This window comes from Aphelocoma coerulescens, chromosome 2 (genome assembly GCF_041296385.1).
Source record: "Aphelocoma coerulescens isolate FSJ_1873_10779 chromosome 2, UR_Acoe_1.0, whole genome shotgun sequence".
NCBI lineage: Eukaryota > Metazoa > Chordata > Aves > Passeriformes > Corvidae > Aphelocoma > Aphelocoma coerulescens.
Genome location: NC_091015.1, coordinates 35,780,070 through 35,806,820, shown reverse-complemented (window position 1 = coordinate 35,806,820; position 26,751 = coordinate 35,780,070). Strand labels below are relative to the sequence as shown.

Genomic DNA, 26,751 nt, shown 5'->3' with positions numbered 1-26,751 from the left:
ACAAAAGAATATACACATGAAATAAAAAACACTATTTACCTACTTTTTGAGTTGTAGGACTGACCTTAAGAACCCTTGTGCAACTCCAAAACCAAAGTGTAATTTGTGGAGCACAAACTGACAATTCTGAGACACTACATTGGTGATTGATGAAATATACATATATTTTTTAAGCACTCTCATTTGTACCTGCTTTTAAATAATGGCTAGGCTCAATCATTCAGTTTCTCCATTCCTCTTCAGTACAACTAAGGGTATTCTTTATGATTGTTAAGGTGCCCATGCATGCTTAATTACCACAAATTTAGGAAAACAGTGTCTTTAAAGTGATTTATTATTTAAATTTTGCATAAGAGCAAGAATTCTATTGGTTACTACTGCAAATGAAGAAAAGGAAAATCCTAAAGCTAATCACCACAAAACTGTTTTTTTCATATCCCACACTTTGAACATTTAGCTGCTATTTAGTAAGAGAAAAAATATTTAATTGTCAACACTTAAAACGCAGTAGAGACTTTACTAAAAAATTACATTCATTTATTTATCAAATACAGCAATCAAATCAAACTTTGTGCTTCCCGAGCAGTAAAATTACTCAATCTGCAATTAAATAGCAACATGATCTTTTACTTCGTTTCATTACCCACTGGCTGTAATAAAATAACAACAGTACTCCAACTCCCCTTGCGACAGAAACAGAGGTCTGCGTAACACACTGAAACTACATTCAGGAAATAAGCAATGATGCAGGAACCACTTAAGAAATGTAGTCTTCCATTACAGAATGAACCTTATCAATAAGAATTAAAATAAGATGGCAGAATGCTTCTTTTCATTATAAAAAGTATCCTAGAATGAAAGGACAAGTAATGTGCAGAAGCACACTCACAGACAAATTTCATTAGGGATATACAAGATCATATAGCTCATGCATAGGGTAACTCCATCTTCCTTATAATGTGGTACCAGCTTTAAGCAGAATTCCACAGAGTAATTTTTTTTTAATTCTAGTAACATGATTTTGAATACATGCCAGCAAATCTCATTTTCAGCAAGAGCACTAATGTACAAACACATGGCCCACTGATATCATAGAGCTGATGAATTATTAACCTTTTGATAATTCCTTCAGACTTCTAAACATATCAACATTTTCTTAAAAGTACTTACTAAAAGTTTCTTAATGTTACAGATGCAGTAATACTGCTCTCAATCCACATGGCAAAATAAAATCAGTTCCTTTCAAACACTGATGCTTCTTCACCAATTGAAAGTAATTAGATTTGCTTTTCTAGCCTAAGTGCCACCAGTATACTAAAATAAGAATAATGACTTCCCCAAACTGTCCTACCTTCATTCTGAAATAGTTGCTTTATTATACTTATCACTCATATATACGTGATTGGTTTTTATCCTTCCTCCCAGAAAATGACACAAACGTGCTGCAATTATTTCCATCCTTATCACATGTGTTGGCATTAAACATTATTTCTGTAACAATACAAATATAGCTCCTTTTCCAAAGTGGAAAAAAAAAAAAAAGAAGTCCATATTTTTAACCCAATTTTTTGCCCCAATTTGTATATAAATCTTAATGACATCTTTAAAGAGTTTAAGATCTCTGATAGACAAGGAAGCATTCACTCTTTTCCTCAACTGGCATTTAGCAAAAGCTAAACACCACACTGTTACACCCAGCAGAAGGGGTGGTCTTTAGCTGGAGAAAACAGACCAATTATTAATCATTGCTGATAAAAACATCAAAACAATCTGGTCCACCACAGAGCTGAAGAAATCCAGCCTGTAAGACTACTGCTGACCTGGTGTACACTGCCAAATAAAGCTACTGAATCAAAGCTGCAATACAAAACCTTGTGGCTATGAAGCCAGGTTTCAGAGAAGATATGTAGTAATTGTTCTTGACTGAGTACTGGCAAGGGCCAATTTCAGTATGCTCCGAAGTCTAAAACAATTACCTCTTTAAAGATATCATTTTAGCATCCTTAAAAATGCTGAGTACAACAGAGGTTCAACCTATTACTACCTGCCTTCTTTGGCTATGCTGAAAGAATTTTTTTGTTCCAGTTAACAAAAATTTCAAAACCCCTTATCTTTAGGACTTCAAAATGCATAGATATGCAAATACAAAGCTGCTACTTGGTAAACCATTCCATCCTAGTATTAAGTGGCTATACTGAAGATCAATTTAAAGTTGCTTAGTCCAACTGTTCTGTATGAATTACTGGGAATTGCTGGTGTTGGAACAGAAAGCAACCTAAGGGCTCACTTAGTAAAAGCATCAGGACGTAATCTTTAGGTTCCTTCTAAAAGTACAAGTGCACAGACAGCGTGACTAGTTAAGGCCTGAAAGGACAACAGGGGGAAGGATACAGAACCTGTAAAGGACATGTTTGGTTCCAGCTATTATTACTGGCCTATTTGGCATTAAGTAAACCATTGGCCCCTTTGACTGGAAAACACACTGAAGAAAATAAAATAACTTTTAAACACTTTCCTGAAAAAGCATGCTGCCTTTCCTTAAGATTCACAAAAATTCTGAAGTCTGGGTCTTCAGAATACCCGTAAGAGCTCCTTTTGAACTAAAGTTCATTAAATCCTCACGTTTGTGTATTCTTAGACTACTACATCCTAACTCCACTTCTGACACCTCCTTGAACACCATTAACACTAAACAATAAAAATAGTTTAGTATAATACTAACCTGTGGTGGCCAGTGAACATACATTACAAGGGACAGAGAGTGCTCAGTAAGACAAGTCCCTCGCACCAGAAGAACCACTTAGGTTAGGGTGACCAGAAAGGCTTCTCCCAGGATGCCTGTTCTGTTCTGTTAATCTACCCCAGTTTGGTTTCCCCGATTGGCTGTCAGCCTCTACCCCCCCTCCTCTCTCCCCCAGAGCTCCCCATTGGTCCCCGTTCCCTAGACCTGCCTTTTCCCCACCCCCGGATAAAACCCTGGCTCGCTACTGTTCTCTCGTCTTTGCCCCTGAATCTCCAGCAGAGTAGAAGCACTGAACGCTCCTGCTGGAACTCATGCAAAGGCCCTTCCCATCTCCTTGCGACCGACGTTTACTGAAGCTGGCCGTGCGTTTGTGCTGCATGCGTGTGAGCACAGAGCCGGACAGGGACAGTAGTACTAACCTATGCATTTAAACACATGAAATTCCAGAAGGTAAAATTTTCACAACACTTACTGTTCCATCTATGGCATCTCTATATTACAATTACAGCCAAGTTATCTGTTGAATGTATGGCATTATATACAGAAGACAACCTTTTTTATTCCCTGATTTTGAAGTCATTTTACTCTGTCAATAGCTTATATTTTCATGTGATTGTCAATAAAAAGAAATTGCACACACTTCAAAATAATACCATTAAAATAATTGTTCTGAAATGTATATCACTGACAGAAACAGGAATAGAGACCTAATTCTTGTCTTGGCTGCATCTGGTCCTCTGTTTCTCTGGGAAGGTAATTTTTTGCCAAAGAGGATATCTGCATACACCAACCAAGCATATCTACATATGCTTTGAAACATGAACTTTATGGTAAACTCTGCGTCTGCAAAATTAAATGCTGTGAGATCACAGTATTTAAAATATGTTTCATTCAATTCTTCATTGGACCAACAGTTTAAAATAAATACATTAATAATTTCATGCATCATAAATTCAGAACAGTATTTTTATTTACTAAATGGAGAGTACTAAAGTACATGATTTTGAAAAATGGATTTTTATACCAGACAGCAGCAGACCACAGTAAGGGGCAAAATTAAAATGCAAAAGTGTTTTACTACACTGTAGAGCATATGGCAACTACACTATTGCTTTTAGCAAGGGAAGTTTTATTCTCTGATATCACATCAAAGTACAGTAAGAAACAAAGATAGGAGATGGAAAAGAAACTGCTCAAAAAATGTAGAACTTTCCCATTTAACTCACAGCAACTAACCCAAGGGCAACAACTGGCAAGCGGACTACCTACACTTGTGGCAAATGATATGATGTGTGCCAGACATTTTCTTCAGACACACTGCAATCAAGATGTCAAAAAAACTGACAACACAGTTGGGGGTGTTCTGCTATTACAAGATCTTAGCACAAACGCATTTATCCAAAATGACAGACTGGTGTCTAAAGAAGACTTTTATAAAAAGAAATGACAATTATCTTCATACAGAAGTAAAAATTCTAAAAAGCAACAGTACAAATTCAGTAAGAGAATTTTTTACCTTTTTTTTGGAGGGGAGAGAGATGATGTGACAGGGATAGGTTGATATGCAAAATGAGAACACACTTTTAATTGATGGACATGAACTAATTACAGGCTTTTCAAATTAATAGATGAATGCATTGTGTAAGAGTGGGTATTAAATTAGCATTACATGTATGCTACTTATGCAGTTTTAAAGGCAGTTAAAATTAGAACCAGTTATTTACTCCCCTAAGAATAGATTTTTGGACACATATCTGCAGTGCAAAGACAGCTTTTGGACAAGTGATGCAGGCCGTGTAGGTGATATGAACATCACACAGCAAACAGTTGTATTAGAAAGTAAAATTAATTTCTCACAATCTCAAAACTCATCAATAAGTCAAGTAAAGGTATTTATTAAGGGTCCATGACTTTAGGTCTGAATGAAAATTCCCCTCTAACTCTTGGCCATGTTGCTGTTTCTGCATGAGCTCTGGCAGACTTGCTCCTGGATGAGTTATCGCCTCTTTTTTTCCATGGAAGACCTTATGTAACAGCTCATTAATGCAAGCAAGCAATCCAACAGGAAGACAAGTCACAACTGAACAAGCAGCTGCTGCACCAGGTCCTCAAAAGGAAAAGGTGGTAGCACCAAATATCCAGGAGGGAGCCCTGGTGTCCAGAAGAAGTAGGTTTGACTCAGAACACTATTTTCTCAGCTAATGAATAACTTCACATTAAAACAGAGGTGGCTGTCATAGAAAAATCTGTTCCAGTCACCAGAAAGGTTCTGTGGTAGACAGAAACTTCCACTTGAACAGAGCACCAAGGCATAAGTCAAGGGTGTAAGACCCCCTCCCCATGAAGCAAAACAGTTTCTGTAATAATCAACAAGGAGAAGGAGAAAATAAGGTCTTCAGGGGAAGAACAATCAAACTGTCAGTATCATCATTATGTGGGACCCTGGGTAGGACACCAGTAGTGTGTGAAAGGAGTGCACTCCTTCCAAATAATTATTTACCATGCTACGGAGAAGAAGAGAAAACATGCTCATTCATAATACCACTTAATATTGCATATAAAATCTAGGAAGAAAACCTCTGTGATATTCCAGCAGCTTGCTTTGGGCATTTTGGAACAACTGGCTTTGATTCTAGGGAAAAGGCAACTGCTAAGAATCAAAATCAGACTGCAGGAAATGGGCATACTACTAAATGCAGGTAAACGTCACTGCATTGATTTCTATCCAATTCATGAATAGGAGCCTCTTCATTCAATACTGTGTTCTGAAAAATTCAAAAGCTCAAATATTAGAACAAATTTCAGGACACAGCATGATATCCACAGCCACAGCAACCTACCTACTAAGGGAAACCTGAAAAAATAAAACAAATTCTTGGACTTCAATGTATTTACAAAACAGACTCACTCATTACTGGAACTTATTTTTCAAACTACCAAGCAGCTGTGTATACGAGTACAAAGGACTACAAATACAGTCTATGTCTATGATCTGGGTATACATTTACAAAGTACAGATCAAAGCCAATGCCATTAAGAGTAAATCTTGCTTCTATTAACATTAAAAAAATAATTCTCAAGGTTGCAAGCCATGTTTATATGATTAGACAGTAATTACCTTTTCAACTACTTTTCAATCTATTTTGGAAATCAGCCAAGGTGAATGATTAGGCAAACAGGACCAAAAAGTAACTGTTGCACTGCATTTTATTTTTGACTGCAACTTCTAATGATAGGTTGTCTTCATGTATTACTTCTGCATTCAGAAGTAAATAGTCAGTCAGTGAGCACTGGGCAGGAGTGCAGAAATCTCCAAGTCACATATATATATGTGTATATATAAGATCACTGAATCAAACTAAAGTTTCAAAGGTTACAATTCTTTTATAGCTCTTCGGTTTTGGCTCGGGTGGAGTTAACTTTCTTCAGAGTGGCTAGTGTGTGGCTATGTTTTGCATTTGTGCTAAACACAGTGATGATAATAAAGAGATGTTTTTATTATTGCTGAGCAGGGCACACACAGAGTCAAGGCCTCTTCTATTTTCCCTACTGCCACAGCAGTGAGGAAGCTGGGGGTGCATAGGAGGCTGGGAGAAGACACAGCCAGGACAGGTGACCCCAACTGACCAAAGGGATATTCCAGACCACATGACATCATGCTCAACATACAAAGTGAGGGGAAGACGGAGGAAAAGGGAGATGCTTAGGGTGATGCCATTTGTCTTCCCAAGCAATCGTTACTCGTGATGGAGCCCTGTTCTCCTGGAGATGCCTGAACACCTGCCTGCCCATGGGAAGCTATCAATTAATTCTTTGTTTTGCTTTGCTTGTGTGTGTGGTTTTTGCTTTCCCTATTAAACTGTCTTTAACTCAACTCACAAGTTTTCCAGCTTTTTCCCTTCTCATTCTCTCCCCGTCCTGCTGGTAGGGAAGTGAACGAGTGGCTGTGTTTGGCTTGGTGGCTGGCAGGGGTTAAACCACAGCAATAATATTTTTATTTGCTGCAAGCAATTATTTAAACAAATTACTGAAAAAAGCTCAGATTTAAAACAGCACCTGTCTTTACTTAATCATTATAAAATATCAAAGTACAGAAACAAACACAGCAAAATAAATGTCCATTTCTACTTGAAACTATATTCATACATATCTAGTAATGCAACATACACATAAAATGTCAAGTAAAACTCCAAATTGTTCAGCTTCAAATTGTTGCTGTGTAAATTTGCATTTTTATCACAGTCATCAATTACTTTCACATACACAGCTTGCTTATTTTCCTCTAAGAATTCACCTATTCAAACAGAACCTCACAACTGCTTTGTATACACTTTCAAGTATTTATTATTAAAATTAATTGCAAAGAGCTAACTAAACATTCAACCACAAGTGTGAAAAATTAACCAACACCTATAGTCAATTACCTGGTACACACTGTAGAACTTACCAGAAGAAACTAACAAATTAAATCTTCTGAATTAATCTATTTTACTTTGTCACAATGACAACAAAAGAAACATACACACTGTACTCTTTGTATCAGTGGGACTACAGGGAATCTTTGCTGGGAACACTGTAAAAAGAATAGCAGCCATTACTTTTAAACAGATTTAGAACTACTAAAATTCAAGTGATTTCTGAACTATGGAACTACTTTCCTGTAGAGGAAAGGCAGCTGTAATCTTTCTTTTGTAGGGACAAAAGTTTAGTAAACTAAGCGAAGTAAGGAAGGGATCTTTTGGGGATTTTTAAAGTATTCCTCTTGAATAAAAAACAGATTTGCCATCATTTCCTTCCAAACTGGCAGACGATCATTTTCCTATCACAATCATTCTTCACTTTAGCAATCATTACAATCATTAAATAAATCTTCCAGAAGAATCTTCAGGAAGCTCCACAGCTTTAGAATTTGGATGCATTGACTGGATGTAATGTTTGGGGAATTCTCAAACATGCATTTATCACTATCAGCAAAAGACTTTTTTTGTTCCTCGTGAGTTAATACTAGACTATGCTAGGGAAAAAAGAAGATCTATCAAGATTCTATAAAATTTTTAGATAGTTACTGCATCCCAAATCAGATATATTCTGCACATTACTTTTCAAAAACTTCATGGATAAAAAGGAAGGAGATCTGCGAGACACATAAATTTAGCAGCCTAACAGTTATAGTAGGCAATAAGACCTGACTAATGCCCTCAAAGGCACGTGGAGTGTGATTCAGCTCATCATAAATTAGGTCAACTAAACTGCTCTCTAAGCAACAATTGACAGACATTATGGATCAGTTCTTCAAAAGACCACAACAGGTTCAAGAGTTAAAAGTACCCATGGACACATAATATAAGGCATCTGACCCACAGGACAGAAATTCCATCCTTAGTTTCCTAAGTGATTTCAAGGGAAGAACTGAATACATCCTAGCACATGAAAAATACTGTTTTGAAACAGTTTTCAATCTAGTATGAGAAATCTGACGCGTGAGCATGGAATTTATAAAACCACTTCCTACCTAGAAAGACATGCTAAACAGCTCAAAAAATTTTTAAATTAAGGGAGTCACATAAATTAAATAAATGCCTTGTACACTTCTGAAGAATGAAAACCTATTTCACTTATAAATAAATGCCATGGAGTATACCTTTCTTCTTCTCCTTCTCTCTGCTGTTTTGGTACAATAAAAATATAGGTGAAATAACCTTCCCTTAGAAGGCATCCTATTCTCATTATCTTATATTCCAATTAGGCAATCAAATTAATATACTGAACTAGGTAAGATAGATTAATAGAACATCCTAAAGCCCTGAAAAGACAGTGTATAGCTCCAATATTTGCAGACTGTCATTCACTGTATTAGTATCTGTAGACTACATCCCATCCCAGAGGTTCTTGTATTTGCTTTGCTAAAGTAGAAGATGGGTGTTACACCACTGAAAAAGATCAATGTAGCATTACAAAAACATACCCCCCAGCATTGAAAGGTTTTGTTTGAAGAACACGAGTCAAAATGTTATTAAAAGCAAAGCATATGCCTTCCTCCTGCAATGAGAATGAAGGGTTGTATTACCTTCATGCACTGTTATTCCACAGTTGTCACACTGGATTATTTCATCAGCATCTTCACTGTTATCTCCAAGACAAACGCAACAAATCAAAATATGGTCCATTTTCTGGGAACTCCAATTTTGAGACTTCTCAAGGATCAGTGAGTCCTAATATTGAAAAATGAAGACATATGGATTATGCCAGGAACTTCAATTTTATTTAAAGCAAACAGAAGATCTGTTAATTGCTCAATTTTTTAACAATCAAAAAAACATGGAACATTATTTTCACAAGGCTAAAAGATTCTTTGTTGTCAAAATGCTCAAACATTTCATCCATGAATGCAAGAGCTGGGATGCATGGATCTCAATGCAACCTATAGGGCTGTTAAGATCCAAAGGTCAGAGGAGAGCTATTTCCTCAGACAGAAACATATGTCTTTGAACGATTTGTATTCTACAAAAAGGAAAACTTAAGAAACCATTTAAAATCAAAATTTAAAAAAAGGCCAAAGGTGACCTTCAAATGTTCCAGCATTCAGAAAAACTGCTTCATCTTGTTAAAATTAAAAAAATCTCATGGATCTGAGAAATCCAAGAATACACTGCTAATACAAGCCTGCCAAGTTTTCACTTACATAAAATGTAAAAAATTATCAACTCTGTATGAGTTTGTTGTAATGCAAATTTATGCATCTCTATGCAAAACTGTATGATTTATAAAAACTGTATGTTCTTCTGATTATACACAGGAGTAAGGATTTGCAGAACATGTACACTGCCCTGTTCTTCCAACCTGCAATATGAACCAGTGCTCTTAAAGTGAATGTGGGTTTTAATGGGGAATTTTTCAAAGGAAACACAGAGAAGTGCTTCATAAACCAAACTAAGTTGCATGTAAAATTAATTTTCTTAATAAAACTGTCTTCTTATTATGATCATGGTGCAACAGAGCCACTGTCTCTTCTGTAGTTTCATGGCCTCCATACATATTCATTTATTTTTTATATTTGAGCTTGAACTACCTTCATTGGTAATATGAAGGCATATAAGGAAGTGCTAAAACAGGCACAATAGTAAAAAATAGCCACTGCAATACAAAGAAACAGCAATAGTTTCAAAGCAGAGCCCGAGAGTTCAATGGTACCATTCAAAACATCAAAGATGCAAAAATATTTCAAAGCTGCTGTGGCATCCAAAAAAAAAAAAAAAAAAAATTAGGGTGGAAGATGCCCTCTCAAACATTTTTTTTAAAATTCCATTCCCCATTTATAAAATACAGCACCAATACTATGCCTAAGGGATCATGAGCTCATGTAGAAGTAGAAAAGAACACTCACAGAGTCACACTGCTTACAGGAGGGCAACTAACTGTGAAAAACAGAAGATTCTCTTAAACAGAGTTCAGACTTACAGAGCATCTCTTCCAACATCCTCCTTTTGGGACGAAGCATTTTGAGGAAAGCAATAAGCTTGGGACATTCCTGCAGCCCATCATTACTCAAAATACCCACGTTTAGCTTACCATTCACATTACAGATAGGAAAATGGCAGCAGATGCTCCCTAACTTTGGCAGATTAACTGTGCTATGGCACAGATTTCTCCGATGCCTGTGACAACTCTACAGAAATCAGCTTTTTCTGACAGTACCTTCGACTTAAACTGTTATTTGGCTTCACTGAGAGAAGCTTAAAAGAAATTTGCAATCTCTACTGTTATAGAAGCCCAAGGTCTGGTAATTAAAAAAAAACACCACAGTATTACTTCAAATTAAGAAGCAGAATTGCATTGTAAAAACAAGACTGAAATAACACTGGCTGTCTAGGCAGTGAGAACCTATGCAAACATGGACCAAAAGACCCAAACAAACGAGCAATGATGAAAGGACATCAAATTTTTGTTCTAATGTTAGGATACCCATCCATTAAGGTTCACCTCATGTGAAGACAGCCAACCAGTCAAAAAAGGCAGCTGAGCAACCTATTGTTTTTATGCAGGCACAGAGAGGGAGTGATCTGTAAAGTGTGCTGCTCTCCTCTGCTCTTAGCCTATGTAAGCCTCTGAAAGACCCTACTTGTCTAAAACATGGGAACTTTTCCATACAACAGTAACTGCTGCAACTCCTGAACAAGTCCTGCTCCCTACTGAAGTGGGAGATACTATTTCAGCTGGATCATTATGTAATTTCCATTTCTGGGGTGTTAATGAAGAAAGTGAGCATTTCAATGTATATGCCCATTGAATTTAAACTTTACAGGGAAAAAAAAATTCAAAATACAATAACCATCTCACTGAGAATAGAAGAGTCCTATAAAGTGGTAGTAATTATAAAAACAGGAAAACAGCATTTACCTACTAATGATGCTTGACCTCAGGAAAGAAAGCTAAGCTCGCATTCTGTGTGTAATACAATGGAAAAGCATGTGGTATTTAATTACAGCACATGTTAAAATAACGTATATGCAGACCTCAAAATATTTTTATAAAATGTAAAGAAATAAAAATCACAGGGAAACAAGAACCAAACAACTCCTTCCCAACACCCTCCCCAGTTTCCATCCTCCAAAAATAAGCAAAGGAAAGAAAGAAGAAAGAATGCATATAAAAGACTACAATATGTTCAGAACTAATTACCTGAACACTCTTTCCTAAATTAATTGTGCATTTGAGCATCTCTTTTTCTAAGAACTCACTTTCTGCAGTGCAATGAGATTTTGCTAGATGTGTCTGCTAGACAAGATTTTTCTTTACCCTTTTTCTTTTTTACTAATTCAAAATACTGTAGGAGTGGAGAGTATACTGTTACAATACAGTATATTGAGTATCAGAGAAATCTGAAAATTACAGTCTGTAATTCGGTCTATAGATACTTTTGCAAGACTTCTCAATAAAGACATACTCATAAACAGTACAGCACTTTACACGCAATAAAGATAAATTGTTACTTACAAAACTATAATTTGAACTTCAAATTTTATGTTCTGAACACTGTTCCAAATCTAAGGCAAGAACAGAATCTGATATCCATGCATACTAAGAAACTTCACAGAAGACATACCAGAGACAGCTCTGGGTTTCCGAAACAGGTCTATTTTTCCAAGCCAACAGAAATTATACTGAAGAATATATCACTAAGAATGTAGCCTCACATCTCCATTTTGATACGGGAAGCAAGTCTGAAAAACAACTGCCTCTCTCTGTTTCAAGTTCAGATCATTAGTATTGGTACAGAACTTTCAGCTCCTGAGCCAGGAAAATGAAGACAATAATACTAGAATCACAGAGCTTGACAAGGAAAGAAGATGCCTATACAGAAAGTTATAAAAAGAAAAAAACCCAAACAAATCATGCTATTTTTTCAACCTCAATTATTACTAGTAATAAAAACAGCACAGCTCACGTGCAATAGTGTATATATATACACAAATATATATATCTCTCTCTCTCTCTATATATATATATAATACCTATCAAAGTATCTGAAATGGACACAGCTAATTCTTTCAAATACTGTTTAGTTCCCTGTCATTTTACACATTTAAATAAAGTTTAAAGGGAACAGCAGAACTTTAAATAATGTCATATTACTACCATTTACCAAATGTTATGTTGACATTGTGGCTATTTCCTGAAAACTGCATGTAGATTTTACAGCAATTCTGTTTATTTTGTTCAGAATTTTGCTATAACAGAACATGAAGTCATCCACAGTGACAACCTGGTAACTTAATTTTCCCGCAGGCACAATCTTCAAGGCAACTGTAATTGTGCATAGGGGAAAAAAAAGGTTACTTTATTAAACACTTATATATATAATTTTCACATAATGTAATCAGAAGATATTTAATATAATAATCATAATACCCAAATGCTTTTAGTATGGTAAGAAATTAGTTCATTTGTGACTATTATAAGCAAATCCAACATAAATGATCATAATTATTCTATTTGATTTTAAACCTAGTGTGCATATTTCTTTACTTAAAATTCTTCTGTAAGTGAACTTTGTGTTCAGACTCTGATGTTTGTCACAAAAAAGGGCAAAGAGTAATGTCTCATTTATCTATTTTATGATTATATCACAGATGCATTTAACCTTCAGAACATTACAGGTATACAACATTTACATTAAAACAGAACTAGAAGCCTCGTTAACACATTGGTTTGCATACTGGACCTCCTATTTGTTTTAGTACTAAATCCAATCTCCTTAAAGCCAAGAGAAGTCCCTCTATTGACTTTAGTGGCATTAGATTGGTCAAATGGTCCAAGCAAGGTTATTTAATATGCAGTGCCTATTTAGCATAATTTTTCCTGCGTCATTTATTCACTTATTATTGTGTAAGCACAACTCCAGCCAATCAGTTTAACTTTTAATATTAACAGAATAGCTACTGGGGAGTAGATTCCACTTGTCAACAGATATATTATAGAAAGTTGGTTGCACTACCTCATTACTCTTGCTTTGTGAAAGAGCCAGGCTATCATTTGTCAATTCCTCATCATCTGCATTATTCCTGTTAAGAACTTTACTCTTCTTCTTCTTGGAGCCTCCATCGCTAGCGGTGCTGCTATTATCTTCTTCATTACCTTCCTCATCATTGTCATCCTCATCACTTCCACTCCCGTCATCTTCATCATCTTCATTATCTCCATCACTCCCCTCTTTCCGCAGTGCATTCTTTCCTTTTCTTTTCTCAGCAGTAGGCCGCCAGTCATTGTCATCTTCACTGTCATAGTCATCCATATCATTTAGTTCTTCCATCGATACAAAATCCAGCAGAGGTCGGTTCCTGCGCAAATTCCATTTTTTTGGTTCATTTGTTTGCTCATCAGCCACAGCATCAGGTTCAGCTGCTTTCTCCTTCTCTTTCTTCTTTTTTGGCTTTTCTTCTTCCTCTTCTTGCTCTTTCTTTTCAGTTTTAATTACCTCTTTGTCTGCTGTTGGCACCTCTTCTTCAGTGGAGGTTTTTGGCTGTTGCTCTTCTACTTTCTCTTCTGCCGGTTCCTCCTCCAAGATATTTTCTTCTGATTCAGTACAGGAACCTTCACCACTGTCCTTAGATGCATCTTCACTCCCATGACCACTTCCTTCAGAATCTGTTGAGCAGATGAAAATTTAAAAAAAGTTCCGACACAAATGTACCCCCAAAAATAAAATCTCTTGAAGCAAGTTGTTAAACAAAAGAATGATGCATGTTCCTCCCTCATAAGGTATTCCACCTATTTTTTCAGCTGGTGTCCAAATACTGCTATTTCGAGTGCTATGTTGAAAATCGGTTAAACATGAGTGCATTTTAAGATGCCAAAAAAAAAAAGATGGTAGAACTTATTAAATGAGCATTATATGTTCCTTTGAACTGCAGCTCATATTAACAAAAAGCAGTAGCACAGAGTAATTTCCGTGTGAAGTCACATCTTAAAGAAAGAGCATTCCAGTTTTTAATTTCTGGAGTTGTTTTCTACATCTTCAAAATAAAATAGCTATCCAATAGAAGAGGTTTGGAATTACAAAATGAAGAGCTTACATAACTATTCCTAAAAATAATATGGATAATCCCACGCCTTCATTTTTAGTACATTTTTTTTTTCCCGGGTGTGAGGGCTCTTTCAATTTCCAAGGTTAGTTCCCTTATTAAACCCACATAAACCATGTCTTACTCAGCATTGCAGCTGCACAACAATCCATTAACCTTATACCATTCATATGGTACTGTTCTGTGTGTACTCACTATTTCCATTAATTAACACATGCCAATATGAGCAACAGAAAAGAAAAGAGAAGGATCTTTATTTAAAAAAAAAAGACATTTTTACTATAAAGTACATGTAAAAACTATTGAAAAATGACAGGTGAACTTGTTAAATTTTATAAACAACATCCACTTTGCTATCTCTCATCTTATATCCACCTACTGCTTTTCATTCATAGTTTTAATGAAAGAAAATTCAGAAAATTTTTTCTTTTAAATTTTAAAAAGAAAATGCAGTTTCTTGATCCAATGCAGGGATTAATTAGGCAGTGGCCACAATTTTCAGTTTGCTCAAAGCCATCACCAAGTTCTTGATCCACTGTCATATAGATGCAAAGATGAAACACGTCAATGCTCACAAATTAAAAAAAAAAGTCTTAATTGCTTTACCTACAACCCAAAAATCTCCACCACTCAGTATCACCTTACACAGAGAATTTCTGTGCACACTCATCTCTGTATAAATCCAAATAAACAGACACTGAGGTCAGTGTGCTACACATTTAATATGGCATTTATTTCCATCCCAAAGAACACTGCCAATGATTAGCCAGCTGTTACTTCAATATAATGGTCAATTTTGCCTTCTTCTGCATATATCTGCATGTGGAACTGTTCAGTGAGAAGATTATAAAACTATTGACAAAAAAGTCTGTAAGTGCTACTATTACTGATTAGGACATTAAAGCTATCCATCCCCTTACAAGCTAATAGAAACTACAAGTTTCCAACCTGTTCTAACATGTAGAGGTCCAGAAAAAACACATTTTCTACAGTCTTCTGAGAAAAGTATAATTCAGTCATTTTTCTACACCTGTTAGCCTTAATCGTAGTAATCAAAGTACAACATAATAAAAAAAGAACAGAAATAACTAACATGCAATCCAAAAAAATTATTTTCAAGTTACAATAACTTTGTTTGGATATAGAATCACAGGACAGGTAAGGCTGGAAAGGACCATGGTGGTCCATTCTAGAGTACACTCCCCAGGATTGCATCCAGACAGTTCTTGAATATCTCCAGTGAGGGAGACTGCACAATATCTCTGGGCAATTCTGTCCCAGTGCACAGTCACCTGCAGGGTCAAGTTCTTCCTCAGATTCAGGTGGAACTTCCAGTACATCAGTTTCTGCCCATTGCCTCTTGTCCTATTGCTTGCACCACTGAGAAGAGCCTGGCTCCATCCTCAAAACACTCCCTTCACATACTTATAGACATGGATGGGTTCCCCTCTCAGATGTCTCTTCTCAAGGATGAACAGGCCTAGTACTCTCAGCCTTTCCTTGTTAAGAGTACCTCCACAGAAGGGCCACAAAAATGGTGGGAAGGCCACACTCCATGACAAGCTTAAAGAGTTGGTGTGGTTCATCTTGGAGAAGAGAAGCCTCCAAGGAGAACAGGGCTTGTAAGTGAGATTTTTTACCAAGGCCCGTGGTGACAGGAAAAGAGGAACCAGTTTCAAACTGAAAGAGGGTAGGGTTTCAACTGGACATGAGAAACTTTTCAATGAGCATGGTGAGATGCTGGAACAGGTTGCCCAGGGAACTGGTAGATGCACCATCACTGAAAATATCTGAGGCCAGGTGGGATGAGGCTTTAAACTACCTGGTCTAGAGAAAGATACTCCTGACAAAGGCAGGGGGTTGGTTTAGATTATCTTTATAGGTTTTTTGATCATGGGTTGGTTTATAGGATACCAGGCCTGCTGGCAACAGAAAGGGCACACCACATACGAAGCGGGGGAGGAAAAGGATCTCTGCACAGGCGTTAGCAGGGCTTACTGAAAGACTAAAGTAGATTTGAAGGAGGGAAGGGATAAACCCGCGTTTATCTCACTAGAGGCACACTTCAGGGCAGCACACCACTGGGGGACATGTTAGAAAGGTCCTTTGGTCTGTTGCCTCAGTGGGGGTAGGGAATGGAGATCCATGCTGCAGTAAGGACGCAAGGGTTATTATATGTGAGAAAACACGGAAGCGACTGAAAACGGTCATGTAAGACTTAGGGCTTGTTCCCCCAAAAAGTTGGTGAGATCAATAGCCCAGCTGAAGTGCCTCTACACCAACGTACACAGCACAGGCAACAACCACGAGGAGCTGAAAGTCACTGTGCAGCAGTAAGACTATGGCAATAGCTGCCACCATGTAGGCATGAGATGACACAGACAGCGAGAGTGGCCTCAATGGATGGCTATAAACTATTCAGAAGAAACGGGTAAGGAAGGAGAGGTGGTGGGGCAACCCCATATCTTAGGGAGTCTAAGGCATAATGATGACATGGTTAAGGGCAAAACTCAGGGGAAAGTCTAACAAAGCAATACTGGTGGGAGTCTGTTAAAGACCACCCAACCAGGATTAAGAGAAAAGCGAAATAATCTATAAGCAGTTGGGAGAAGTCTCACAATCACTATCCCTCATTCTCACAGTGGACTTCAACTTACCAGATGTCTGTGGAAAACACAATACAGCAGAGAGGAACTGGTCCAGAATGTTCCTGGAGCATGTGGAAGGTAACTGCCTGAGAGCAGCCAGTGAGGGAGCCTACTAGGGAAGACTCCCCTAGACCTGTTATTTGCAAACAGAGAAGGACTTGTGGGTTACATGGTGACTGGAGGCTGTTTTGGGCAGAGGAAATGTGAAATGATAGTTTTCAATTCTCAGAGAAGCAAGGGGGTCATCAGATCCTGGGCTTTCAGAGAGATGATGCCCTGTTGAGGCTTGGTTGACAGTCTCTTGGGAGGCAGTCCAGGAAGTCTGGACATTCTTCAAGGAAATCTTAAAACGCACAGGAGCAGGCCATCCCTATGTGCTGACAGACAAGCCAGCAGTGAGAAAGACTGATGTGGCTGAACAGAGAGCCGAGAGCTTTGACTGGAACTCAGAAGAAAAAAGAGAATTTAAGGCTTTTGGAAGAAGAGGCAAGCAACTCAAGAGGACTACAGGGATGACATGAGGGTTTGCAAGGAGAAAATTAGAAGGGCCAAAGACCAACTAGAACTTAATCTGACTACTACCATAAAAGATAATAAATACATAATCAACAAAAGGAAGGCTAAAGACAATCTCTACCCTTTTACTGCATTAAAAGGAAAACAGTGACAAAGGATGAGGAAAAGGCTGAGGTACTTAATACCTTTTTTGCCTCAGTCTTTAACAGCAAGACTGGTGTTCTCTGGGTATCCATCCACATAAACTAGAAGACAGACACAGAGAGCACAATGAAGCACCATAATCCAAGGGGAAATGGTCAGTGATCTGCTGCATCTCAGAAACACACAGGTCTGTGGGCCCAGATGAGCCACTTTCTATCATTTACCAGCAATCCTGGCTAACCAGGAAGGTCCCAGATGACTAGAAGTTAAAAAAATGTGATACCTATCTGCAAGAAGGGTCAGAAGGAGTATCCATGGAACTCCAGTCAGGTCAGAAGGAGCATCCATGGAACTCTCTGGAACGTCATGAAGCAGATCATCTTGAATGCCATCACACAGCGTGTGCAGGACAACCAGGCAATCAGACCCAGCGAGCACTGGTTTGTGAAGGCAGGTCCTGCTTGATCAACCTAATCTTTCTATGACAAGATCACCTTCTTATAAACAAGGGAAAGGCTGTTGATGTTGTCTACGTGGATTTTAATAAAGCCTTTGATGCCATTTCCCACAGCATTTCCTGGAAAAAATGGCTGCTCATGGCTTGGATGGGTGCACTGTTTGCTGGGTACAAAACTGTCTAGAGGCTGTAATGGCCAGAAAGTGGTGGTGACGAGTTACACCCAGCTAGTGGCAGGTCACAACCAGGTTGCCCACAACTCAGTACTGGGGCCAGCCCTGTTTAATATCTTCACTGACAGCCTGGACAAGGGGATCGTGTGTACCCTCACTGAAACAGTTTGCAGACAACACCAAGTTGGGTAGGAATGTTAATCTGCTGGAGGGAAGGAAGGCTCTGCAAAGTGATCTGGACAGGCTGGATTGACGGGCCAAGGCCAATTTTACGATGTTAACAAGGCCTGGTGTGTGAACTTGGGTCACAAAAACCCCATGGAGCATCAAAGGCTGGGGGCAGAGTGGCTGGAGAGCTTTCCAGTGGAAAAGGAGCTGGGGGTGCTGGATGACATCTGGCTGAACAAGAGCCAGCATGTGCCCAGGTGGCCAAGAAGGCCAATGTGTCCTCGCCTGTACCAGCAGTGATTGTCCCCCTGTACTCAGCACTGGTGAGGCCACACCTCGAATCCTGTGTAAAGTTTTGGGCCCCTCAATTCAAGAAAAACACTGAGGTGCTGGACCATGTCCAGAGAAGGACAATGGAGCTGGTGAAAGATCTGGAGCAGAAGTCTGACGAGAAGCAGTTGAGTGAGCTGGGGGTGTTCAGCATGGAGAAAAGGAGGCTCAGGAGAGACCTTATCACTCTGAACTGCCTGAAAGGAGGTGGGTCTTCTCCCATGTAACAAGTGATAGAACTAGGTAAAATGGCTTCAAGTTACAATAGGAGTGGATTTGGTTGGGTATTAGGAAAAACTTCACAGAAAAGGGTGCTCCTCAGGGAAGTAGTTGACTCACCATCCCTAGAGATTTTTAAAAGATGTGTACATGTGGCACTTATGGACATGGTTTAGTGGTGGGCTTGGCAGTGCTAGATTAATGGTTACTCTTATCTTAGAGGTCTTTTCTAACCTAAACAATTCTACAATTCTATGACACTTGCCAGCTCTCATAAACACTTTACAAGAAACTCCTAAAGCTATACTCTCATACTAGACATATCACAGATTAAATGCCACATGTATGCTCAAAGCAAAATGTATTTTTCCATCTCATTTCACAGGTGCCGAGTACCCACGTGCACTATTTGTCTCACTGTAAATTTGGTAATACAGGATTTTGCCACGTAAAAATTAACTGAAATTTTTAAGTTAGATGTCATTATTTTCTCTTGCTTTATTTCCCCACCATAAATCTATGACAGACACTTGTTTTGATGCTTTAACTGTGCTGTTGCAATTATAAATAGTCTTAGACCCCTTGCCAATTTTATGTTTTGCAGGGAATCTTAAGTCTCGGTATAGTTTGATCTTTAACAGCACTCTAAATTACTAAGAGTGATTCTTGTTCATCAATACTACACCACGCAAATAATTTAAAGCAGAGAACAAATAAACACTATTTTCACTCACTTCTCTCCTTCAGTTTCTCTTTGCCTTCTGCCTGCACATTTTGCTTTCTACTCTCCTTTATATATTCATATACACACCAGAGATAGCTATAGTAAGAGATATCTCTCCTTGATCTGAATGCATCCACTGTGAGAGGTGCTTTTCTAGAAAGAGCTATTCAGTGATAACAGCAATTTTTGCAGGTCTTCTTCTGTCAGCTGCACTTTTACTGAGCAAAAGGTTGCAGTATACAATTTTCTCCTTGACAGAAATGCTTAAAGAATGGCTCTTTCAAATTGGCAACCATATCATGTCATTCCCTATAGGAGAGAAGCAAAGCTACTTTAAGTGAAAGATGGGGCCAGATACACCATCAAATAGTGAAGAATATAGAGTTCCATTGAGAACAAATATGAGAGATAACAGTTGGGAGAAAGACATCATTTATTCCTCTACACCTTGTATCTTTAGCTCTACTAAGGACAACAGCAGGTGGCAGTCAAATCCAAGAGGATAATTCTGAAAGGAATTCCAAGAACAGAACATTATGCTACAGAATTAACATACAAAAAAAAGCCGTGGAGTCTTGTATAACATGCATGATGCACAAGACTTCAGGGTAAACCTAGTGAAATTATTACATGAGTCAACAAAAAAAAAATCCTCCCAGGGTTTGCAGGACCATTTTACAAACAATTTTAAATATGACACTCCATAATTTTTACTTTTTTTTCAACATTCTAAGAAAATTCATATATACAGCGAGCAAGTGCTGCACTACAAAAGTACCTGGCCAACCATTCACAGGAGACATTCTGGTTCTTAAATGCAGTATTTAGCTTAATAAGCAGCTCTGTAAAAAACAGATTTACTGATTGTTTCAAGTGAACTCCAAAGGATAAGCTAGTTAAAGGCAATCATGGAGTCAGTTTTGGACTTGCCTCTTCCACTAACAAAGCTTAACAAACTCCAAATAGTAGACAAAAAGCATTTGGAATTGTTTCAGAATATTCTTTTATTCACACTGAATCCTATTTGGTTGAGTCTTTCCGAAGTGCTCAAAGCTATCTAAAACGAATGCAATCAAGGATCCTGGAACGTTGAAAAGGAGTAAAAAAACCTGAAAAACTGAGCATGCAATACAGAAAGCAACTATGAAATTATCACCGTTAAATAATATTCAATAATAATCTAGCAATCACATGACAAAGAGCCTACAGTGGCTTTTACAATACCCTCTTTTTGAGAGCAGTAACAAAAACCAGGATGCAGGTGAGGTTAATGTCACTCAATCGCCACCATCTGATCTATTGGTCCTTTACCCTCTTTTTCCCCCATCACAAGGCAAACAACTAGCCTTTGACATGATTATGTGAAATTACCTAGCTATCTCTGCTGAAACACTATGTACAATCCCTCACCCACAATGCCTGTATCCTGATGGATGGGAAACATGGAAAGCACCACTAATTGTGTTTGTCAACAGCCTCTGGCCATAAAGTTCCTTACAGAAGAACTGCTCCAGTATCACAAAAAATCCTCGGCACATGTGCTATACCAAATATCCAAAAGCAGCTGCACTTCCTACACATCTGATCTAGGTATCGCAAATAAAGACTCCGTAATACCATAAGGAACTCCTTAAACTAACTAGGAAGCTACAATATTAATAACTGGATGTAAAAACAAGGCAGGAAAACCTAGATTATGTATGGAAAATAAAAATTTTTAAATTACCAAAGGCAGAGTTGTGTACCTGGTAAAATTGTGACCATATCTATTAGACACAGAAGTCCAATATGCAATGATCAATGTAACTATAAGCAAGAACTAAAAAGGCTTAATACTTCATTGCAACATAATGTCAAGAAAGAGAATCTAACACACCAGTTAGATACACGCCCCTGGCTTTCTATGCTATTTTGCTTCATATGATGATTAAACACTGGCAGACTACCGGCAATTCCACATTGGCAGTACTGGCAGTTAAAAAAATGGAACTGTCCAAAGCAACATGATTAAGAACACATAAAACCAAACCAATATAGATTAAGATGCTACAGCTCCATGGAGAGAAACTGTCTTCTCAAATAATGTTTTGAAAAGTATCTAATATGTCTTAACTGCAGATGTAGACTGGGCGGAGCAGGAGATGAAACTGACCACTGATCCATGATTACACATTTCAGAAAACAAGTATTTAATATAAAAACGATGGAAAGGGAACAAGGGAAAGTCATTTGGTAAGCAGCTTACTCACTTCTTCACAAGCAATAATTATGTCATGACATTTCAGTAAACGTCTATTCAAGTTGCAAAACCACTCAAAACTAAAGATTGCCAATTTTGACTTGAGTCATTAGGAAGTGCCTCATTTACAATGTTACAACACTGATGAAATTGGGTGCCCTACCAATGCCTTGTCAGCAAGCCCCTGGAATAACAGAAATCCCAGTGTTTCCAAAGAGAATGAAGTTGAAAATCTTGTCAGTCACTCCCAAGTTTTACTTAGGGTGGCAGACATCTGTACAGACAAAAGTTTTACCTGGGATGAAGATACTCCAAAAGAACATAATGCTGGTATTTTCCATTTTCTCAATTAGAAAAAGCCCTTGTGACTTCCAGTCTCAGGAACTATACATTAATATGGAAATACATGATAATTTACTAATGATTAATTCATCAATATTTTCTTTTATCTTCACTGTCTACTGAAACACCTTAAAACTTTACTGTTTCCTATCATTTAAGTTTAGTCTCAAAAACAAACATTTGCATCTTTATCAAGATTCCAGTACTGCTAAACACTACAGTATTTTGATTGTTCACAAACATTTCTTTATATTACAATATCCTCTATAGGAAAGCAAAAGTGTAATCTCCATTGTGCTAAGAGGAAAGAAGTTACATAAAGATAATAATATTTGCAACTTTTTATTTCTAGATCAAGACACAGGTTTTTAAGAATAGCTAATATATGCATTTTTGTAGATCATTACTTGTTCTAAACAGATCTTCTACTGACTTCAGCTGCAAGAATAGTACATGATATATATGCAAGTCAGGCTCCACACTCAACGTCAAAAAAAAATTATGAATGCATCTAAAAATTATGAATGCATCTAAAAACTTGAGTCAACAAGACTGGTAGCAGAAGTAGTAACAGGATTGAGTTCTTCAAAGGCAGCATTCAGTTATTTTCTTCTTAGTTACATTGTGATAGAGAACCAGTCCTTAAATTCACACATGATCCTTGATCAGGGACCACACTACATTCCTCTGCATGATTTCAATTTCAGTATATGCGCTGACAAAACTGAGTTCACTGATGAGAGACATGAAAAGTAGTAAATGCTTGCTTTGGAGCCCTACTGGGAATTACTCTACACCTGTACTCTGATTTCTGACATCAGTGTATTTCCAGCTGCTCCCACTGCAGAAAAAAAACCCATGAACAAAAGGACTCCCCAAAGCATGCTTAATTAACTTAAAAGCAAAACTTGAAATAACTGATGGGTATTGTGAAAGATACTATTAAAAGCCTTCAGTTGAGTATATTACAGCACCATCATTTCAAGTCACATGTTTGTACACTCTGACTCCAAAGGGACAGTTTTTTTGATTGGTCCTGCATTAAGATTACATATGACGTTCTTTCTTATGGAACAAATTTTTCAAGATGTTTACAAAAACCAAAAGAACACAGTACTTTAGAATATGGCATTACCAAAAGAAACAGAGAAGCCATTAAAAATTACTTTGTTCAGTATAAGCATGATGAAAAGCCCGGAGGCCTGAAAACTATTTACATTAAGTAAACTTACAAGAATCTAACGATTCTAAAATCAGTTTCTCTAAAGAGATGTCAAAATATTGAGAACTTTTAAGTGGAAAAGGCCAACTGACAGTTGGTATGACCTAAATCCAAGAAAATAAATTAACTACACTGTAAGTAAAAGTCCACGTAGATTTTTTGGTGGAAATAGAAGTTGGGTGATTTGAAATATTTTTTGTAATGAAAAATTTTACCAAGGCACCAAGACTCTGAAAACAAAAACTGAGAAATGCCAAACTGCTTCCTAAAAGTACTTAGTAACAACTTCTCAAATCCTTACTGCATTGCATATTTCCCGAAATCTGGCAGAAGAATGAAGGTATGTAAAAGTTTAGGTGTTCAGGGTTCAGTCCCCATATATTTGCACAGTATCATCTACTAGTACGTATCACTGGAGATCCTAAAGCTCACACATATGGACACAACACAATCATCAGGGAGAAAACAACTTCAGAATTCTTTTAATTTAAGTAATCCCTTAATTTAATTTTCGAATTTGTTTTGTTATTTTAAACACCTATATGTGCATTTGTGAATGAAGTAAACGTAAGTATGTGTTGTGGAGCTGTGGAATTACTATACTAGAATTTATGCTCATATTCAATGCAGACTGGTTCTTATTTCTGACACACTTATTGCCTTTTGTAAGCAAACTATACAATGTCATTCTGAATTCAAGAAAATACTAAATACTGATTTGCAACAGGCTGCTCATGAAGAGCCCTATGTATGCATGTGTGTGTGTGTGTGTGTGTAAAAAAGTCCCTTTATTTAATCACTTCTTCCAGCCAAATCTAAATGGACTAAGTGCAACCAAATTTAACATATGTTATACCAGCTTCATTTTAAATCAGTACAGATGTTGTGCTTCAGATATCCTGCAACTATTCATTTAAACTTGTATTACATGTAAGAAACACTTATTTGTAATAACTTTCTATTCCCCAACTTCTCCAAACCCTCACTAATTTATTTTTCCACCCTGAAAATCTTTGAATAAAGTATAAGATGTCAAATTCTCTTGCTGTTTCAAAGTGTTTTCATGAAATTTTAAATTTTATTAAACAGAACAATTATTTCTCCTACAAATGATAGATATAGGTTCAGAAATGCTAAAACAACACTTCATGAGATATATGAACACAAAACAGCAATTAGAAAAAAAATTAAGTAGAATTTTTTCTCATATGCTTGTTTCAATTCAGTGTTGCATATTAAAAGGAAAATCCATTCAACTTCCTCAAAATGAAATTGATTTTGAAATAAACCCAAGGCTAGATACTGACCAGCCCCCTCTAGTATATATGCAATATCCTAAAACTCAAAAAGGATAGTAATTAAAAATTAATGTGCACTCACACATTGTTGAGTCAGGAAGCTGTATTCATTTTTTTTAATAAATGACTGTCTTTTGACCAACTAATATACTTCTCTGAATTAAGTGTTCATCACCCATACTCCCTTTCCAATTCTCATTTTCCCTTAAATCCTGCCTAGGCTACTGTTCCAAAACAGGGAGATTTTTCTCTGGTAATTAAAAATCATTTCCTTTTATGGCAAATTATATCCTTATTCAAAAGAAAGGATCAAAAGCCTCAGAACACAATTAAAAGAGTAGATGAAACAAGCCCCCAAAAGTCTTAACATGAAATTGGTAAGATGACATCAGTTTTATTCTCTTAAGGCACTGCAGCCTGCTCTACCAGAACAACCAAGGGACATATGTCTAAGCCTAGGGGAAGAGGTGGTGAGAAGAACAAAACTAACCAACCAAACCACAAACAAGGAGCATTAGGGCATATCTTAAAACTAACACTGGGTAAAATATTCTTAAGCATTTTTAAGTTCATCAATACAGAGGAACTTGCCAAATGTTAAAGAGTAAGCCTTTAAATGGGAATAATTTTGCACTATACATTCACAGAGAACATACACCAGCATCCCCAGTGCAGAAATAACAAAGTCAAGTTATTTGATAAGCTGCCATAATGCTTCCCTCACATCTTGTACATCCTGCATCTTCTTGTTTATTTCCCTCAGCATATGCCACAGAACATCCAACATGCAGTTTACTGAACAACATGATCCTATCCCTTCTTTCCCTTTCCTTCAATATACTTGAATTTACTAATTTTATTTTGGCCATCTTGTCTATTTTCAGTTTCTGTGAATATTCACTGCAGATAAAGGAATCTGCACGTATAGAAAAGACTGCAAAGCAACAAAACTCTGTGGCAAGGACTTCTTTCTAGTATGAACTGTGTACACTTCTCTGCATATTTCTATCTGAATGGACACCTTAAGTTTGTCTACTGTAAGAAACAATAAAAACCTGAACAGATTATCTTTTTGCTTTAGGTTCTTACTCACCAAGTACAATTAACCTTGAGAAAAAGGCAAGTTCATAAGTCCACAACAAACTATTATCCAGACTTGTTCAAAACAAAATGGCTTTAGATTCTTCTTATTTCAATACTAAATACAGTGAATATTCCAAAAATTATCTCTACACTGAAGAACTCAAAAGTAATAAATACAGCTAAAGCAGTCTGCACAGAAGGTACTCAAATGTTTCTACCAAAACTTGTTTCACAGTCACGAGATTTCTGTTGAAAAAAAAAAATAATCACAATTGTAAGTATTGATTCCCAGTTATCCAATCAAGTCACTCCCTTCAAGGGGCTCCAAGTCCCAGCAGACTCACTACAAGCATTCTGCCTCCTATATGATATCAAATGAGCAACCATAAACCAAAAATGAGATAATTCTGAACTGAGGAGATGAGAAAGCATATTTACCTGAAGCATCTCCAACTTTAAAATCACTGTCATCAGAGCTATCATAATCTAAAGCTTCCAGCAGCGAAGCTGCCAAAGGCTTCACCTGTCTCCTCTTCGAACTGCGGTCCACTGCAGGAAAAAAAACAGTGTTGTTACCGGGTAGCATAAAGAGAATTCAGCATCGCTAAGGGCATTTAAATTACAAGGCAGAACGGGCGTGACAGGCAGGGGCAGTCCCGAGAGCAGCCGGCAGATGCAGCCGCATCGGGATCCGGGGCACACCCGCTCCCACAGGTGAGGCAGGGCAGGGTCCGCCCGCCCGGCGGAGCGCTGGTGCTCCCTGCAGGCGCCGGGAACCGCACGGCGCTGCGCACCGCGGGCTGCCCGCAGCCCCGGGAGGGCTGGGTGGGCACTGGGGCCGCCAGACATCCCCGGAGCAGCCA

At 37.6% G+C, this 26,751-nt stretch overlaps 1 protein-coding gene across 1 annotated transcript in view; it reads right to left on the bottom strand.

The window, feature by feature from the left end:
• The window catches only part of LOC138106435 (PHD finger protein 14-like), a 163,578-nt gene that overhangs the window by 136,353 nt on the left and 474 nt on the right, over positions 1–26,751 (bottom strand). Inside the window, 3 exon segments of the mRNA XM_069007025.1 lie at positions 8,811–8,955; positions 13,239–13,888; positions 26,327–26,437. Of these exon segments, the coding sequence (XP_068863126.1) occupies positions 8,811–8,955; positions 13,239–13,888; positions 26,327–26,437 (906 nt within the window).